The sequence below is a fragment of the Balaenoptera physalus genome (genome assembly GCF_965194825.1).
Source record: "Balaenoptera physalus genome assembly, chromosome: 20".
In the NCBI taxonomy this organism is placed as follows: domain Eukaryota; kingdom Metazoa; phylum Chordata; class Mammalia; order Artiodactyla; family Balaenopteridae; genus Balaenoptera; species Balaenoptera physalus.
Genome location: NC_138901.1, coordinates 6,544,816 through 6,562,530, shown reverse-complemented (window position 1 = coordinate 6,562,530; position 17,715 = coordinate 6,544,816). Strand labels below are relative to the sequence as shown.

The 17,715-nt window shown below is 57.6% G+C and overlaps 2 protein-coding genes across 3 annotated transcripts; one reads left to right on the top strand and one right to left on the bottom strand.

Annotated features, from left to right (window-relative positions):
* Nucleotides 1-735: 735 nt before the first annotated feature.
* Nucleotides 736-11,519, bottom strand: GPR142 (G protein-coupled receptor 142). Of its 2 annotated transcripts, XM_082442474.1 has the most exons (4): nucleotides 8,884-11,519; nucleotides 7,959-8,092; nucleotides 6,947-7,105; nucleotides 736-6,306 (listed from the first exon to the last, which is right to left on the bottom strand). In XM_082442474.1, the coding sequence occupies exons 2-4, from the start codon at nucleotides 7,981-7,983 to the stop codon at nucleotides 5,435-5,437; spliced, it is 1,056 nt and encodes a 351-aa protein (XP_082298600.1). In that variant the 5' UTR covers nucleotides 7,984-8,092; nucleotides 8,884-11,519; the 3' UTR covers nucleotides 736-5,434. The 2 variants fall into 2 exon arrangements, with proteins under 2 accessions (XP_082298600.1, XP_082298599.1); XM_082442473.1 differs by lacking the exon at nucleotides 8,884-11,519 and having other exon boundaries at nucleotides 7,959-8,348.
* A 1,156-nt stretch (nucleotides 11,520-12,675) lies between these two features.
* BTBD17 (BTB domain containing 17) lies at nucleotides 12,676-17,325 on the top strand. Its single transcript, XM_082442472.1, has 3 exons — nucleotides 12,676-12,842; nucleotides 14,431-14,707; nucleotides 15,987-17,325. The coding sequence occupies exons 1-3, from the start codon at nucleotides 12,758-12,760 to the stop codon at nucleotides 17,059-17,061; spliced, it is 1,437 nt and encodes a 478-aa protein (XP_082298598.1). The 5' UTR covers nucleotides 12,676-12,757; the 3' UTR covers nucleotides 17,062-17,325.
* The last annotated feature ends 390 nt before the right edge of the window (nucleotides 17,326-17,715 follow it).

The window sequence follows — 17,715 nt, the reverse complement described above, 5'->3', positions numbered from 1 at the left end:
GAGAGGGGAGGGACGAGGGTGATGAAAGGGCCCTTCATAGAGTGCCTCGCGCAGGAAGCCTTTCCAACCACCAGAAGGATCTGAGAAAACTGCAGTGACCTGCCGCCCGCCTCCACCCCCCAACCCCAGCTGGAGGAAGCACGTGGCTTCGTGGCTTCAGGGTGGAGGGGTGTGACCAGGGGAACAGCGGAGTCCTCCCACCCAACTGCGCCCCGCTGGCTGTGGCTCGCGGGGCTGACACCGTTTCTTTGCAATAACTCGGATCTGCCTAGAAATCTGGCTTAAAGCCCCGCCCCCAGGCTCCCAGGCCAGTCTGTCCGTCCCTCCAGTCCTGCAGCGCCCTCTGCTGTCTGAGCCCATAGCGACAGGCCAAAGGGGGAAGTTGGGCCGTAAGAGCCTCTAAGGAGCCCAAGCTTCCCCACTGACAAAGGAGCCAGGGCTTTGGGGCTGGGGGAGTCAAGATTCCCAAGACACCCCCATGTCAAAGACTGTCCCATTGTCCCTGCCGGCATATCTATAACCTGGCCGACCAAGACGCTCAACGTTTAATTCAGTGGAAAAGTATAGTTTTGCTCTCTGGAGCGGGGGGATCCCCTCCCCTGGGCCAGGTTGCTGAAAACAGCAGATGTTCCAGAAGCCTGGCGATTGGTCCCCTCCCACCTTTCCCCATCCCAGGAGGACGTGGACAGCTGTGGGGCGCTTTACCCAACTAGCCCGAAGCGGGCTGGACGGGAATGTAAATGGGGCGGGGTGGGGGTGGCACTGGGGGAGTGAGATTGCTCCCCAGAAGCCCCTGGGAGCACTGGTATCACGTGAGGAAGCAGAGGAAGGAAGCACAGATAACAGGGAATCTTTGGCGATGCCCGCAGGTCGTGCAAACTTGAAGCCGGACGCAGAATGGAAAAAACGCTATTGGAGGTGAGAGCACTAAAGGGAACCCAGAAAATGTGGCAAACGACGCATTTATTCTCCTGCCTGAGGACAAATAAAAGCGGTGGAGGGAAAAGGGGGCCAGCAACCCAATCACGATGAAGAAAATGAAGAAAATTCTTCTGAACGAAAAGATACTCTCAGTGTGGAATTTAAAAGCTCTGTAGCAGACTCCGGGAAAGCTTCTTGAAGGAAGACACTTGTCCTCAGATACATCTTCACTACGGTTTAATCAAGATCTTCCAAGAATCCAGGGAGAAAGGAGAGGTCGTGTTGAAAGATACAAGACTGAGGCCGAATCCTGCTACACCAACCAGAAGGAAAAGTGGAGGGACATTTCCTATAAAGCTAAGAGAAAAATTCCTTTCATCAAGAGCTGGGTATGCAACCAAACTAACATTTTTCTTTAAATTAACCATAGTGGGGAGTTCCCTGGTGGCCTAGCGGTTAGGATTCAGCGGTCTCACTGTGGAGGCCCAGGTTCAATCCCTGGTCCGGGAACTGAGACCCCACAAGCTGTGTGACAGGGACCAAAAAAAAAAAAAAAAAAAAACAGAAGAAGAAGAAAAGAAAAGAGAAGAAAAATAACCTTAGTGTATGGGCCGGATTGTGTCTCCCTAAATTCACAGATTGAAGCCCTAACCCCCCTGTACCACAGAATGTGAATTTAAAGAGATGATTAAGTTAAAATGAGGCTATTAGGGTGGCCACTCATCCAATATGACTGGTGTCCTTAAAAGAAGAGGAGTGACACCAGGCATGTGCCCGCAAAGAGGAAAGGGCTTTTTAAGACACAGATAGGAGACAGCTATCTGCCAGCCAAGGGAAAAGGTTTCAGAAGACACCAAACCTGCCGACACCTTGATCTTGGACTTCCAGCATCCAGAACCTTAAGAAAATGGATTTCTGTTGTTTAAGCCACTCAGTCTATGGCTTTTTTTGTTATGGCAGCCCTAGAAAACAAATACACATGGATGTAGAGACCAGAAAACAGCAAAAATCATATAGACTTGGAAAGATGTGAAAGACACTAGAAACATAATTGTCTTTAAATATTAACAAAGGGTTAAAAATAGAACATAAGATCAACTGACAAATTGTGTGTGGGGCGGGGTTTGGGGGGGGGGACCTGTAAGGAAAAAACTTAGAATTCCAAAAAGGATTTCCGTTAGCCAAGCTATTTCAGCAGATGGGATGGAGGCGAGAAGGGTAACCCACACCTCCGCTGTCTTGTTCTCCAGAAGCCACTGAGAGTTTAACAATAGAAATGCATAAAGGAAACATGAGCAGTCTTAAGAATACTTTTCATTCCCATTTCAGTGACATGCTTATCACAGTGATGATCTCGTCCTTTTATTAAAAGTTACGAAAATATTAAAAAGGAACTGCTACCTAATGCATCTTATTAGAGAAATATGATATTGGTTCCTGAATCTGTTAAGTCCAGAACCAAAAAGTTATAAGTGATGCAAACAGCCCTGAAGCTGCCCTTCCTCTAATCTTCTGCACCCGAGACCACCTGCAAGGTGACGGGTGGACTGAGAACGAAACAGTAGACATGAATTTGAGTCTCACTGTTGCTCTTGAGCAGCTTAGGGCCACGTGCATATCATTGAACCTCTCTGTGCCTCCGTTTCCTCTGTCTGTAAAATGGTTGCAATACTCAGGATACTGGGTTATTTGAAAACACTGATGTCGCTCCAGCCTGTGGGTACAAGTGAGGTCACATTAATAGGGACACCCACATTCCCGTGGCTCGAATCCCCCACCAGTGCAAAATGCTACCTGCCTCAATAGAGCCTCCTCACCTGTTTCTGGAGCTACCTGGTTTCCCTGGTGTTTGGGGACAGGTGAGTGAATCTTTCTGTCTCCTTGAAGACAGCCCATCAGCCAGTTGAAAGAGGTTTCCCATCTTCATTTTTTTTTTCTTGGCTGCGCTACATAGCATGCGGAATCCTAGTTCCCTGACCAGGGATCGAACCCATGCCCCCCACAGTGGCAGCACGCAATCCCAACCACTGGACCACCAGAAAAGTCCCAGGCTTCCATCCTTGCCCCACCGCAGTTGTCTTCCATGCCAAGGGTCTCCCCTGGTACTGGGCAGCTCTCCTACAGGGCCCCACAGGTTTCGTATAGAGGGGGAGGTGGGTCTCTCCCTCAAGACATTCCATTTGATTCTGCATCAAAAGCACCTTTCCTCTGTAGGGTGGATTTGGCCCCTGGGGCTGGGCTGGGGAAGGCATCATCTCATCTTCTTGTGCCCCTTCTTGGGGTACCTGGACTCGCACCCCCTCCCTCTTAAGCAAGGAATGAAGCTCTGGTGCATCAGCTCTACCCATGGACACGTCTGTTTGCACATAGTGTTACCGAACCAAACTTGATTCCACTTGCCTGCTCACAGTAAAGCCAATCTACGGACACTGGTTGTGGTGAAGGAAAGTGCAACGTTTATTGCAGGGCACCAAGCAAGGAGTCCAGGCAGCTAGGGCTTAAAAGGCCCGAACTCCTTATTTGGTATGTTAAATTACATGGAAATACATTTGTTGGAAAAAAGGAAAACAGTCAAACAAGACAAAATAATAATAGTTTAGTCGTTAAACAAAGTCAAGGACCTTTAGTTCCTCCTCAAGGGCTATAGATAATATTCTGTGCCAAGTCCTTTGAGCTGTTTTGCAGATACTGAAACCCCTACCAGGAGGAAGAAATTAACTGTATGCTGCCCACAAGCATGTAGACTCCAGACCAACTGGAAACAGAAGGTTGATGATGTTGACTCCTGATTACCTCACTACCCACCAATCAGAAGAGCGTCCACGAGCTGATCACTCACCCTGCAACCCTCTCCCTCACCCTGTCTAAAAACCGTTCCCTAAAAGCCATCGGGGACTTGCAGCCTTTTGAGCATTAGCTGCCTGAACTCCTTGCTTGGCGCCCTGCGATCAATGTTGCCCTTTCCTTCACCACAACCGGGTGTCAGTAGATTGGCTTTACTGTGAGCAGGCAAGCGGACCTAAGTTTGGTTCGGTAACAATGGGGGAATCTGCCATGCCCCAGACCCACTCAGGGCCAGCTGAGACCTTGCTGTGGCAAAAGTGATGGGACTTACAGGTCCTCAATCCTCTCTCTGAACTCTTGGGACCAGAGGTGTCTCAGAATTCAGAATTTTTCAGAATAGAGGAAGGTAATGTGTGGTTTAGATAAAGTAACAGATCTCTATTCTGGCAGGGTGTAGGGAGTTGTTGCAAAATCACACCCACTGAGAGTCTGCAGTGGAACCTATGCAGCTGGACGGCACCAAGATATACGTGGTCTTGTATCTATTCTGGTGTGTTTGTGGCAAACTCAGGAAAACTGTCTTGGTTTTCAGAGTTTTTGGAGTTTAGAATTGTGGATAAAGGATTGGGGACCTGCCTTTTCCTCCTTCTGGGTGTGGCTGAAAATCCCTTCCTGGACATTCCTGCTGTGGGGAGAAGTAGAGAGGAAAGGGGGAAAGCCAAGTGCATTTATTTTGCACTGACTGTTTGCCGGGCACACAACTGGCTCTTTCCTTTCTGTGATCCCATTAAGGGGTTGGGTGCAGGTGGGGGGCCGCCTGGACCTCACATTCAGGGGAAAGGTCATCTCAGTCTGATCTGAAAGCAGAAAGCAGACTGCTAATGTGTTTACCCAGTGCCTGGAGCAGGTGGGAGGTTTGTCTGTTAATCTCTCCTAGCTGCCTCTCCCAGCTGGCATGGCTGAAAGGAGAGGCTGGGAGGGGCCGAGCAGAGCCCCTCATAGTGTCAGATTGGCTGAGCCATCTCCCTTCCTCCCCTTGGTGGAGAAAGAGGCTTCTTCTCCAAGAGGAGCGAGCTCAGGGGTGTGGCTGGGATCCCCCTTCCCGCTCTCCTGGCCCCTGAGCTAAGAGGGCATTTTCTTTCTTAGTCCTGGTCCTCAGCAACCATGAAAAGTGCAACCCCAGGGCTGTTCTGGGCCCCTGAACCTGTTCTGGTTCCAGGGCAGGGATGCTAGAGACCCCAGAGGTTATGTCGCCCCAGGGCTGGGGCATTGAATCTGCTTAAGACCACTCCCTTTCAAAAAAAAAAAAAAAAGACCACTCCCTTTCCCAGGCAGCCCCTTTCCCATTGTTCGGCCCCCTGCATTTGGTTCCTGCAGCCCAGGAAAGGGCTGGAATCCTGTGGACATCTCCCTTTCTCCCCGGCATTGCCACTAGAAGCCAGAGAAGTAATCAACTCAGGGAATGAGAGGTGGGCTCCAGGAAGGGGTGGCCTGGAAACAACTCATATCCATCCATCCATCCATCCATCTATTCATTCACTCATTCATTCATTCATTCATTCAACCAACATTAATTTAGCTTCCCGGGAAGCCACCCCTGAAGGAAGGAGCCTCTCCTTCCATCCCCAGATTGCAAAGTAGGGTGTTGATAACATTTTGTGGCAGCAACCACAAAGACCCCAGTAATCTGGCAGTGAGCCACCCCAAGCTCCCTGCATGGGCTCCTCCTCTACAGTTCTGCCCCTCTGGGGAGTCCTGCAGGCTTCAGCACAGGTTCCGCCACCATGCCCGCTGGCTGTGACCCCAGGGTGCAGGGCAGGTGGGCGTCATGGATGACCTCTTGGACAGTGGCCCGGAAAGTCTTGCTCACAAAGGAGTAGAGCCCAAAGTTGACTGCTGTGTTGAGCATGGCCGCCATGTTGGCCACATCCAAAGCCAGGTGGACCCTCCAGTCCCTGTAGACGGGGGCCACGTACAGGTGGTAGAGCATGACAAAGATCCTGGGTGCCCAAAGGAGGGCGAAGAGCGTGGTGACACCCAGGAGGATGGCGGTGCTCTTGCCTACCCGGGGCCGAGGCCCACTCTGGCCCCTTCTCTGTAGCTGGCAGACAATGGCCGAGTTGGCGACCAGGAAAACGGCACAAGGGATGAAATAGACGATGAGGCAGTGAGCCCACTTGAGGACCTCGTCCAGTGTGCTGGGGGGGTCCTCGTCCCTCCACACGTCCATCCACCAGTAGAAGGGGATGCCAGTCAGCAGGGCAGCACCAAGGACAGCAGCGATGGCCCGACGGGTCCGGCCTGGGGACGAGGTGGCCCGATGGTGCAGGGGGTGGCACAGGGCGCTGTACCGGTCGACCGTGAGCAGGACGGCGATCCAGACTGAGGCGTGGTTGGCAGCAAACTCCAGGATGTTAGCCGCGCGCACCACAGCCTCGGGCACCTTTCGGGCCAGCACGGCTCCCTGCAGGAGGAAGCCCACGAACACGATGACTACCTGGGTGATGATATCCGAGGCCGTGAGCGCCAGAAGGTAGTAGTAGGAGGGCTTCCTGGTCCTGGCGGCGAGGCGGGCCAGGGCCACTGTGGTCAGGAGGTTGACTGATGGCAACCGAGGTCAGGGAGGGGAGAGGTCAGAGGCGTTAGAAAGGCTCCTCGGATTTGCTTTCTCATCGTCCCTCCCCACCTGCTGGTTCTGGCTTCTCTTTTCCTCTTTCCAGACCCTTCTTAAACCTCACTTTGTCTGGAAGGTGAACCAGATCAGCCCTGCCTTGTCCAGTCATGCACCGTAGGCCACTGCCTTACACACCAGCTTCCCTGGCAACGGGCAGGGATGGGCAATTCCCTAATTCCACCCGTCCTTTCCTGCATCCACACCCCACCCGACCCCCAGCTCTGCTCTCTGAACGCAGTGGATGGTACAGGAAGCTTTTGATGGAGCTGGGGGCGGTCCTGCACGAGCTTAGTCATCCTAGGAGGTGCCCATTCCTGGGGGTAGACGGGGGCTGTCTGCTGTGGTGAAAACTTGGGTTTAGCTATAGAGCACCCCAGCTCCTGGCCCCTCACTTTTACTCCCCACTATGCTTGGCTTTCCAGTGACCCAGATCACCCCCAAAGGCAAGGAGAGCCCTGGGGTCTATGATCCTGGGTTTCAGGGGTCAGCCCAGAGGACTGGCACCCATTGAAGGAGAACCCCAATTTCTGGGCAACCCCAGGACCCCAGACCCAGCTCCCCACTCACCAGGCAGCCCCAGGCCCAGCAGGACGCTGTAGTAGATGACAGGGATGACCCCGGCCACACATGGGGACCTCTCTGGGATCTCCGGCCAATCGCCTTCAAACTCCTGGCTCAGCCCACTGCCATTGGGTGTGAACGGCAGAGTCACCTGCAGCTGGCCAGCTAGGAAGCGCAGAGGGTGGGTTGGAGCATTTGGTTCCTTTCCAGCCTGGCCGGGCAGCAGCCCTACCCTGACCCTGACCCTGAGGGCTTTACTCACCCCCACTCTGTGCAGACCCTCTGGTCAGGCCCAGCCAAACGGTAATCCCTCTTGCCAAGCCCACTGCACCCCAGCCCACCCCCGTAGTGGCCCGGCTCCCGCACTGATGGGAAGAAGCACTCAGTGGCGTTTCTTGCTGACACAAGATTATTTCTCCATCCTATTGCTCCTGGAGGACCTTCAGCCTGGAAAGCAGGGCCCTAAACAGGCTGCTAGGCACAGTCAGGAGGGGGTTTGGGGGTGGGGCGCTTGTGACATACCGGGGCCCTGGGCCTTGCTCCAGGCAGCCTGAGCCGGAGGGTCTGCACCGGCGCTTGGGCAGCTGTGTTTTTAAAGCATCCCGGGTGATCCTGACCCACAGTAACTCACGGCAGCTGCACTGCTCTACCCGACAGCCACCCCCCTCTTTAAGGAGAGATGTTACTAAGTTCCGCTCCTTTCTACGCTAGCAAGCACCCTCTCTTAGTGCTATTGGAGCTGGAACGGCCCCGGTTTTCAGATGGGGAAACTGAGTCCAGAGGGGGTAAGGTGACCTGCCTGCCATCACGCACAGCAGGCAGGTGGCCGGTCCAGGATGAGGACCAACCTCACACTCTGGTCCCTGCCCCTCTTAGCCCACACTTTAGGATTTTAGGTTTCACCTTCCAGCTTTTGATGTTTCCATATCCGCTTCAAGCTCGCCACTCCCGGACTCTAGATTCCTTACTGGCCCTGCCACCGTACTCCCCCCGCCCACCCTGGCCCCGGGCGCTTTACCTGTCTCTTGTCCTGCAAGTCTCATGCTCCTGGGTCACCCTGTGGCTTTTTCTGGTGGTCCCAGCAGCTCCCTCTCATCGTCGCCAGCTCTCCGAGCGGTTGTTTGCCCCAGGATTATTCCAGCAGTCCTGAGCCTTCCGTGCAGAGCGGTGGGGTGGAGGGAGGAGGGAGGAGGAGGAAGGGGAGGGCGGGGCAGAGGCTGAGGGGAATCAGTCTGTGAAGTAGTCGCTGCCTGGAGCAAAGCAGGATTGGGGCGGTGCACAGGCAGGGGAGGGGCGAGGCTGGGAGGGAGACCTTGGGGAGGGGGTAGCATCAGGGCTCTGGTTGGGCTGCCTCGTGCTCCAGGGCACTCTGGGAACCGGCCTGGGCTCAGTCTGGGGGTCAAACCCTGGGCGTTGAGGCCTTTGGGGAAAGGCAGACAGATTCCAGGAGCTGACTCAGAGGGGGCTGGGGGGAGGGAACCAGTGCTGGGGAGGGAGAGCTGAGGCTGCCCTGGGCCAGGTTTGAAAGACTCAGTGCCGCAGTGGCTGCGGGTGGTAGGACGAGAAGGAGACTACCCAGGGGGGCCGCTGGCCTGGAAGGATGGCAGGAAGCCATGCCCAGTGCCGGCCGTGATGGCCAGGCCAGCAGAAGCCTGACCAGGCTGCCAGCAGCGCTGGGAAACCCAGACCCAGCGGCTCCTCGCAAGCTGTTGTTTTCCTGGCCCTGGTGAAATGGACCATCCTTTAAGGAAAATTAGTCACTGGCAAATCAACACCATCCAGCGTGGCTTGCACTCTGGAGAGGCTGGAACCTGCGCCCGGCCAGCTCCCCAACCCCATGCGGGGAAGAGCGACCGGTGCAGCCCACAGTGGGCACCCAGGACAACGTGTGGAGTGACTCGGAGGAGAGCTGAGGCCAGCCAGCACTCCCTTCCCACGCTCACCCTCTGGGAATGTCCCGGAGCTGGTTTCCCCAAGTTAGATCCCAGTTCTGGGGCTGGAGCTACCTGGACGCCCACCCCCAGCCTCACCTCCACGCGCAGCCCTGGACCTCACAGAGGCCTTGCTGCCCCCTGGTGGCTGGGGCCTGACCCTGCAGTCCTCCGAGAGTCCTCTGGCTTTGGCCAGGTCCCCTGGGTGGCACAGTGGGACCAGAGTAGGCACTACCCACTCAGGTCCCCAGGCAGAGTGTCCAGGACTCCAGCCCCAGAGGGTGCAATTAGCACAGATAATTCCTCAGGCCACCACCTCCCTGCGCCAGGAGGCTGTGGATGAGCAGGGGGCCGTTTACAGCCGGGTGTGAGGGTCTCTGCTGACATTTCCTGAGGACCTACCCTGTCCTACACGTGTCACCCTCCCGGCAGCCCCTCGAGCTAACTCAGGTTACCTCCGTTTCACACAAGAGGGGACCGAGGCTCAGAGAAGTCCAGCAACTATGCTAAGGCCACAGAGCTAGCAAGTGGAGGTTGGAAATTGAACGTGGGTTTGTCCCTCCCCCAGAGCTGTTCGCTGGTCACTCCCTCCCACCACCTTCTCCGGAAGAGCAGGGGCTCAGGCAGCACGAGGCCACTGTGAGCTCGGGCTTTACGGGGAGGGGAAGTGGGCCAGGCAGACAGCACTCGGATGTGGAAGGCCCTCCAGTCGGGGGACAGCAGGTTGGAGGCAGGAAGGCAGGTGTGCCACCGCGGGACAGCCCGGCTTCAGGGGAAGCTTTCAATATCCTGTCAGTTACTTCAGGGAGCAATTCCTTCCTGTTTAGCAACGCTCTGCCCCCCTGAATCCACGTGGCCTGGAACCTAAGCTCAGGATTCCCTCTTCCCCAATCTAAGCGTTTGGGGGCACCCTAGCTCAGGAAGGGAGACGCCACAGGTGCAAGGGAGGCTGCAGCTGGGGTGGGGCTGGGCCTGGGAGCCCACCCCTCCGCCGTCGCATGTCTGATCACTCACGCCACAGATCCAGAAACTCTACATCCTGCCCCAAGCTTGCTTTTCCAGCACTAGAGATTCCTTGCCCCACGGGGATCGTCTACGGCTACTGAAACATTGGTTTGGCCAAAAAGTTCGTTCAGGTTTTTCCATAAGATGTTACCCAAAGGGCCGAATGAACTTCTTGGCCAACACAGTAGCTTCCCAGAAAAGACAGTATCGGGCTGTGGAAAGAAAAGTCAAGCAGCAAAGCAGCACTTGAATCCTGGCTCTGCCCATTCCGAGCCGTGAAACCTCAGACAAGTCATCTGAGTTATACATACCCTTGCCTCGGGTGGGAAGTAACACCTCTCTCTGTTCTAGCTCAGACTTGCTCTCAAGGAATTATGGAGCTGCCAGATCGACAGGGCAAAATAAAACAGATTGTCACAGATCTTCCATCTGCAAGACTGGGCAGGGCGAACGCCCTCCTTCTTCTCTCCAGCTCCAAGACTCTCACGCACACCACACACACAAACACATGCATGCAGGAAATTCCCTGGCGGTCCAGTGGTTAGGACTCCGTGCTTCCACTGTAGGGGGCACGGGTTCGATCCCTGGTCAGGGAACTAAGATCCTGCATGCTGTGCAGTGTGGCCAAAACAAAACAAAACACATGCATGCACACCTACACATCACACATACATACACATGTGTGCACACATACATAGCACACACACGTGCATGCACACACTCCAGAAAACCTCAGACTAAGAAAATGAGAACAGAGAATGCATATTCCTGGAAAGCCAGTTTCTAAATCAGTAGAGGGGTTTCAGGGATAACAGAAGTTAGAGCTAGTAAGAGGTGGAGCCTCTCAGAGATGGGGAGTCAGAGGTGACCCTCCTGAGTCTTCTTAGCAACCTGGGGCCTCCCCGATCCCTGCACACTTGAAATGCCAGCCATGTAATTCTAGCAGGTAGACCTTAGCTTGGGGTGTACATGACGATCGCCGAGACGCTGAGAAGACACAGGTGCCCTGGCTCCTGGGTGGAGTGTGGAGATTCCAGCGCAGGCAGCCACACCTCTAGGGCCTGACGCAGAGCCTCAGGAGGCTGGAGTTAAGAAGTTAAGACCATTTTCTGAGTAGTGGGTTCTCTTAGCGTCATCTTTTTAGCATCGACATTCCTGTCGGAAAGCATTGCACGTGGAAGCCGGGATGCCCTCAGAGGCCCCGACCCCCGTCACACTGAGGCTCTGTTTTGCTGAGCGGGGCCAGGGAGGTGGCGCAGCCCACGGGAAGGGCAGGCGGGCAGCCAGTGGGCAAGGGATGGTGGATCTGGACAAGGGGAACCAGGCGTGAAGGTCAGGACAGCCGGGAGGGGTTTCCGCTGGGCTGGACAGCTACAGCTCTGCCAACCCGGACGAGGCAGGTGCCAGACCCAATTCCTGCTCTCTCTGTGGCTCCAGAGAGGGGGGGTGGAGCTGTTGGGTCTCTCCGTGCCAGCCCGGGGCAGAAATCAATGCATGGAGCTGGTCGCTGGCATCCAGAGAGCAAGGGAGGGCGGGCTCCCACCCACCCCCAGTTAAAGACCCAGCCTCGGGAGAAACTCTGAGCTGGATCTCTCAGGAGTACACCCCACCTCCACCTTTTCAATTCATCAACTTGGAAGGACTCCCTCCCGTGAAGATCGGGGCCAGGCCTTACTTGCTTCTGGAAAAGGTGAGGCCTCCCCAGCACCTGCCCACCCTTAACACACACCCCTAGGGCTCTAGACGCCACCCTCCTCTCTCTGTTCCTTTGTCCTTAGAAGAGCTCTCCTCTGTACTAACCCAGCTGAAACGGCCACCTAGCTCTCTGCCTGTTTCTCCAGCTGTCAGGGTGGGGTACTGTGTCTGCTGTGTGTCTCCTTGGAACTCTGAGATGGGAAAAATTACACTAGGACGTTGGACAGAAGCTGGTAAAAGAAGCCTTCCAACAAGGTGAACCAAGAGACCTGAGACCTCTTGGGAAGGTGAATTAAAGGAAGGGAGTGACCAGGCATCTCCAGTCCCCATGCCTGGATTTGGGCTGCTTGGGCAGGGGGGTGGGATGCCTGCCGAGGACCAGCCTCCAGGGAGGCGGCCAGCTCTGTTCTGGGCAGGGGTGCTCTGTGCAGGGGCGCACAGGGTCGGGTGCAGCTCCTCTACGCCCAGCCCTGCCATCCTGGCTCACCTTGACCCTGGGTGAGGGGAGTGATGGTCACAGCCCCCATCTCCCTAAAGGCCCATCACCCTCCCAGGCACATTCTTCAACGAAGAACATGAAAATGATATCAGTTACCCCGTGGGCCCCTATTTGAGACCCTTGCCCTCCTTTCTGGAGAGCTAGCCCACCCCAAAATGGGAGAGGGGGAGGGGTGGGAGCCTGAGCTGCCGCCGTGTTCCTCTTCCAGGCCCTTCCTTTGCAGCCGGCTCACCATGGCTCCCCAGCCCTGACGCTGGCAAGCTCGTGCTCTGTGCCAGAGTGGAGGCTGCGCCTGGGACCCGGCGACCCTCTGGGCTGGTGGCGGCCACTGGTTTTGGAGCCCTCTGCCTGCCCTTTGGAGAGCCTTAAACTTCCCAGGAGAGGAATGACTAGCTGTGCCAGGTGGTAGGAGCTATGGGGGAGGGTGCCGGATCTGTCCCCCTCAGGGGCCCACGGGCAGCACAATAGCCCCTGGGGCTGCTGCTCTCTGGCTTAACTCGTTGCCTGGGCAACAGCTGGGGCCCGTTTCCACCAATCCACGGCAGAGGCTGGGCGGTGGGAGGGAAGCCAGCCGGGGAAGGGAGGGCACCAGCCCCTTGGGCGGGACCCTATATAAGGAGGAGGAATGTGAGTGGAGAGGTCTGGGCTTCGCTCTTCCTCCAGTTGGCTTGGGGGCCGGGCACAAAGATGCTTAGGCTGGGCTACACCAAACCTGGGTCCTGGGCCAGCTTCTGGGCCATCCTGACCTTAGTGAGCCTGGTCACTCGTGCAGGTGAGTGGGCAGGGGGCAGGGAGAAGAGGCAGGACCTTCCGGCTTTAGCCACACACGGCCAGGAGGGGGCGGTGTCCAGCCAGCCAGGACGGGTGCAGAGTGGATTTGATCACACAGCTCCGTGGAGGAGGGCAGCCTGCCTCCGAGGGACCGAGGGCTGGGCAGGCAGGCAGGGGTCTCAACGACAAGAAGACCCTTCCACTGTCCATTGTCCCAGGCAGCTGGGCCCAGGTAAAGGCGAGTGGGATGCCATCAGCATTCAGGGCCTTCAGTGTGACAGCTTGGAGAGGCGGGGCTGGGAAATAACCTCGGGCGCCTCTCTCACCCTTTCTTCCTCCCTCCGTCTCCCTCTTGCTTACACAAAGGTGCTCTGCTCTCCTGTGAGTCTCCTCTCCAAGAGCGCACGTGGGCCTCGGGACTGTGAGTGTGTGTGTGTGTGTGTGTGTGTGTGTGTGTGTGTGTGCGCGCTCTGGGGGGTGGGTGCGCCCATCTGCTGCTGTCAGCTCCTCACACTGTGCTCCGCTTGGAGAAGCTGCTGGCAGTGTTCTCTGTCACTGAGTTTTCTGTCACCGAGGGCATGTCCCCAGCTGACCCTCACGGTATCCCTGGAAACATGAGAGAAGGGCCCAGCGCGCCCAGCCTGGAAGGGGGGAACACCAGCCTCAAGGCACAGGTACCCCGAGAGTCCTGTCCAGGGCAAGCTGGCCCTCTGTGCTTTCTCTGGTCTCCCGCAGGCCAGTGTAGACGGGACCCAGGAGGGCTGCTGGGCCTGGAAACAGCTTCCCCTCCAGGCTGCAGCCTCCTCTCCCACTCAGCCCCTCCCCGCCCACCCAGGGCTAGGGCAGGTCCTCGCTCCCCTCCCAGCCTGCCGAGCCCATCCTCTTCCGGGGCCTCTGGCTGGCTCCTTCTCATCACTTCCTCAGGGAGCCTGTCTCTGATTGCTGCACCTAAAGGAGCTGCCACCCCACTACTATCACCTCCCTTACTTATCACGATCTAAAACTAGAGTGCTTATTTGTGTACTTATCGCCTGTCTAAGGAGCTAACTTGTGCTTTTATGAGTGTAAGGACCTGGCTTGTTTGTTCACTGTGCTATTCTGAGCTCCCAGGAGCGTGTCTGGTTTGCAGTAAGTGCTCAGTGTGTTAGTGACTGCACTCCTTTGGACAACTCTTCCGAGGGGTGAGGCGCACAGTTCTTCAGGAGGTGAGAAGGGTGGGAACCAAGAGGTCCCTCGACCCTCGCCTAGGGGTCTGGCATCATGGAGACCAGCTCTGGACATTTTGTCCCATGCTGGGTCACGAGCTCTCCCCGCCAGGAATCTGCCCACCTTCCAAGAGCATCCATCCTCTCAGGGTCTGCTCAGGGTCAGGCTTACAAGCTTCCCCACCCAGGATGTGCTTGTGTGCACACACATGCATCCACGCACTTCACGGGCACAGACAGGTGAGCATACAGCCGCCCCAGGCTCATCTACTCTCTGCCCACATCCAACCACATGCATCTCCAGCTGGTCCCTCCGCAATCCCAGCATGCTTCCCCGGGGCCCAGGTGCCTTCTCAGGCTGTGCCGTGTTCCTTCCTGCTGCAGCCCAGAAAACCGATGTCGGCGGGGAGTCAACGGGCACCTCCATCAACCACTCCCAGACGCTGCTCCAACGCCTGCAGGAGCTGCTGCGGCAGGGCAATGCCAGCGACGTGGTGCTGCGGGTCCAGGCTGCGGGCACCGACGAGGTCCGGGTCTTCCACGCCCACCGCCTGCTGCTGGGACTGCACAGCGAGCTGTTCCGGGAGTTGCTGAGTAACCAGAGCGAGGTGGTGCTGCAGGAGCCCCGGGACGGTGCTGCGGTCTTTGACAAGTTCATCAGGTGGGGAAGGATCAGGGGGAAGACTTCAGGACTTTCCAGGTCCCTGGCTTCTCCACTCACAGGGTGATGGAAGCCCTGGCTCCTAGCAGACATCATGTCCATTCCCTGGATGTCATTAGGATGACCGTGCGACCACCTCCTTCTTCCCTCCTTCCACTGCACTCCTGCAAAGTGCAGCGTGACTCCCCCGCCATTGCCTGGAAGCTCTGTGTGGTCTCATGTCACTTACCAGTTACCCTCAGGGCTGTTTCCAAATCTGGCCGCGAGAGCTTTTAAAAACTGTAGATTCCTGGGCCCCACCCTGGATCCTGGGCTTCCCGTCTAGGGTTGGGCCAAGCAGTCGTTTCTTTCCTTTTTTAAAAAATATTTATTTATTTGGCTGCGCCGGGTCTTAGTTGTGGCACGTGGGATCTTTAGCTGCGGCATGTGGGATCCAGCTCCCTGACCAGGGATCGAACCCACCCCCCGCATTGGGAGTGCAGAGTCTTAGCCACTGGACCACCAGAGAAGTCCCCCAAGCAGTCGTTTCTTATTTTAATGTCTCCGGGTGGCTTTGGTGTCTGGCCACGTTTTGAACCAGAGGGCTAGTGAGCTAAAAAGGTTAGCCATCTCTCTGCCCCATCTCCTGCCTCCTGCTAGTGGGGCACCATTCACACTCTAGTCTGAGAAAGTGACCCCGATTTAACGGCTTAGACAAGATGGCTGCAGAATTCGGGTCATTGCTTCCAACTTCCAGGCAACGGGAAGAGGGATAACACAGAAGGGCCAAAGGGTCTGCCCGCCACCCCAGTCAGTTCCATTTAACCAGCCTTCCCCCGGTCCCACTCTGTGCCTCTGCGGACATCTCATTGGCTAGAATTTAGTCACATGACCGCACTCGCTCTACGGGAGCCTGGGGAACATCTTTTAGTCTCAGAGGCAAACAGCGAAGTTAAATGGCTTGCCCACTCTCATAGCAAGCAACTGGCGGCACATGAGTCCAGAGAGTAACCCCGCAATGTCAGGAGCTACATCCGTCTTGTTCTAGCACAGAGCTCGGCACCTAGTAGGTGCTCAACACATGCATGCTATTTCCACGTCCCCACGAGAAACGGAAAGAAGAGGCGGTGAGGTCGGATGGGCGTGGGAGGGCCCTTCTGTTGGCGCCCTTGGCCATGATGCTCTCTGACCAAGGCCGGGGCCCTCTGGACCCAGAAAGCGGCTCTGGGTGGGGTCGGGGTGGGCCCGCCCGTGGGCCCGCCCGCCCTGACCGCGCCCCATCCCTGCGCCTCTCCGGCAGGTACCTCTACTGCGGCGAACTGGTCGTGCTGCTGGCGCAGGCCATCCCCCTGCACAGGCTGGCCGCCAAGTACGGCGTGTCCTCCCTGCAGCGGGGCGTGGCCGACTACATGCGCGCACACCTGGCGGGCGGCGCGGGCCCGGCGGTGGGCTGGTACCACTACGCCGTGAGCACCGGGGACGAGGCCCTGCGCCAGAGCTGCCTGCAGTTCCTGGCCTGGAACCTGTCGGCCGTGGCGGGGAGCGCCGAGTGGGGCGCCGTGAGCCCCGAGCTGCTGGCGCAGCTGCTGCCGCGCTCGGACCTGGTGCTGCAGGACGAGCTGGAGCTGTTCCACGCGCTGGAGGCGTGGCTGGGCCGCGCGCGGCCGCCCCCGGCCGTGGCCGAGCGGGCGCTGCGCTCCATCCGCTACCCCATGATCCCGCCGGCGCAGCTCTTCCAGCTGCAGGCGCGCTCGGCGGCCCTGGCGCGCCACGGCGCGGCGGTGGCCGACCTCCTGCTGCAGGCCTACCAGTTCCACGCCGCCTCGCCGCTGCACTACGCCAAGTTCTTCGACGTCAACGGCAGCTCCTTCCTGCCCCGCAACTACCTCGCGCCCGCGTGGGGCGCCCCGTGGGTCATCAACAACCCGGCCCGCGACGATCGCAGCACCAGCTTCCAGACGCAGCTGGGCCCCAGCGGCCACGACTCGGGCCGCCGGGTCACGTGGAACGTGCTCTTCTCGCCGCGCTGGCTGCCAGTCAGCCTGCGGCCCGTCTACGCGGATGCCGCGGGCACCGCGCTGCCCCTCGCGCGCCCCGAGGACGGCCGGCCGCGGCTCGTGGTCACGCCGGCCAGCAGCGGCGGCGACGCGGCGGGCGTGAGCTTCCAGAAGACCGTGCTGGTGGGGACGCGCCAGCACGGCCGCCTGCTGGTCCGCCACGCCTACAGCTTTCACCAGAGCAGCGAGGAGGCCGGCGACTTCCTGGCGCACGCCGACCTCCAGCGGCGCAACTCCGAGTACCTGGTGGAGAACGCCCTGCACCTGCACCTCATCGTGAAGCCCGTCTACCACCCCCTCATCCGGACCCCCAAGTAGCCAAGCGGGGCCCGGGGCGGGAAGCTCGGCGTCCCTGAGGCCTCTGGATCGGGAAATACAGGCCCAGCAGAGATGGGCCAGAGGGACTAGGAGTGGCATGGCCAGCGGAGGTGCCTACCGTGGCCCCCTGGGTGGCCAGGCGCTGGCGGCCTTGGAGCTGGGTGGAATCCAGGCGAGGGGTGGTAGACCAGATGCCTGGTTTCAGGAGCTGATTTCACGCTGACTTGAAGGTAATACTCTTGGTAGAATAAACCAATGCTCAGAGAGGCGAGGGGATGATTAAACCACGGAGTTCATGGGTAAAAACAGTCCAAGGAGGGCTGCACAGGTCAGGGGCTCCCCATCTTTCTTTAGCTTTTCCCTGAGGGCCCCACCTCCACAGGGAACAGGGCAGGTAAAAGCATCCAAATGATCAAGGCACTAGGTACCCCTGTGGGAGCTTTCTCACCTTGAAGCTGGGGGGCTTAGCTGAGCAACTTCTGAGTCCCGACTTGCAGGGCGTAACCACCTCATTTGGGTTGTGGACCACCCCAAGTCTCTGACCTCTCCTGGGAGGGGGTCTGGGCAGAGGGGAAGGCTGGTGGGAGGGGACGTGAATGGGCCTTACAGCCCCGCCCTTCCTGGGGAAAGACCTCAGGGTCTAGAGGAAAACTG

Bases quoted from the DNA above. Each gene is read 5' to 3' on its own strand.
- GPR142 (XM_082442474.1), bottom strand. From the start codon at position 7,983: ATGAGACTTGCAGGACAAGAGACAG. The intron at 7,106-7,958 runs GTAAAGCGCCCG...TGCGCTTCCTAG, and splicing joins ACTTGCAGGACAAGAGACAG to CTGGCCAGCTGCAGGTGACT. The intron at 6,307-6,946 runs GTGAGTGGGGAG...GGTTGCCATCAG, and splicing joins GCTGGGCCTGGGGCTGCCTG to TCAACCTCCTGACCACAGTG.
- BTBD17 (XM_082442472.1), top strand. From the start codon at position 12,758: ATGCTTAGGCTGGGCTACACCAAACCTGGGTCCTGGGCCAGCTTCTGG. The intron at 12,843-14,430 runs GTGAGTGGGCAG...TTCCTGCTGCAG, and splicing joins GAGCCTGGTCACTCGTGCAG to CCCAGAAAACCGATGTCGGC. The intron at 14,708-15,986 runs GTGGGGAAGGAT...CCTCTCCGGCAG, and splicing joins GTCTTTGACAAGTTCATCAG to GTACCTCTACTGCGGCGAAC.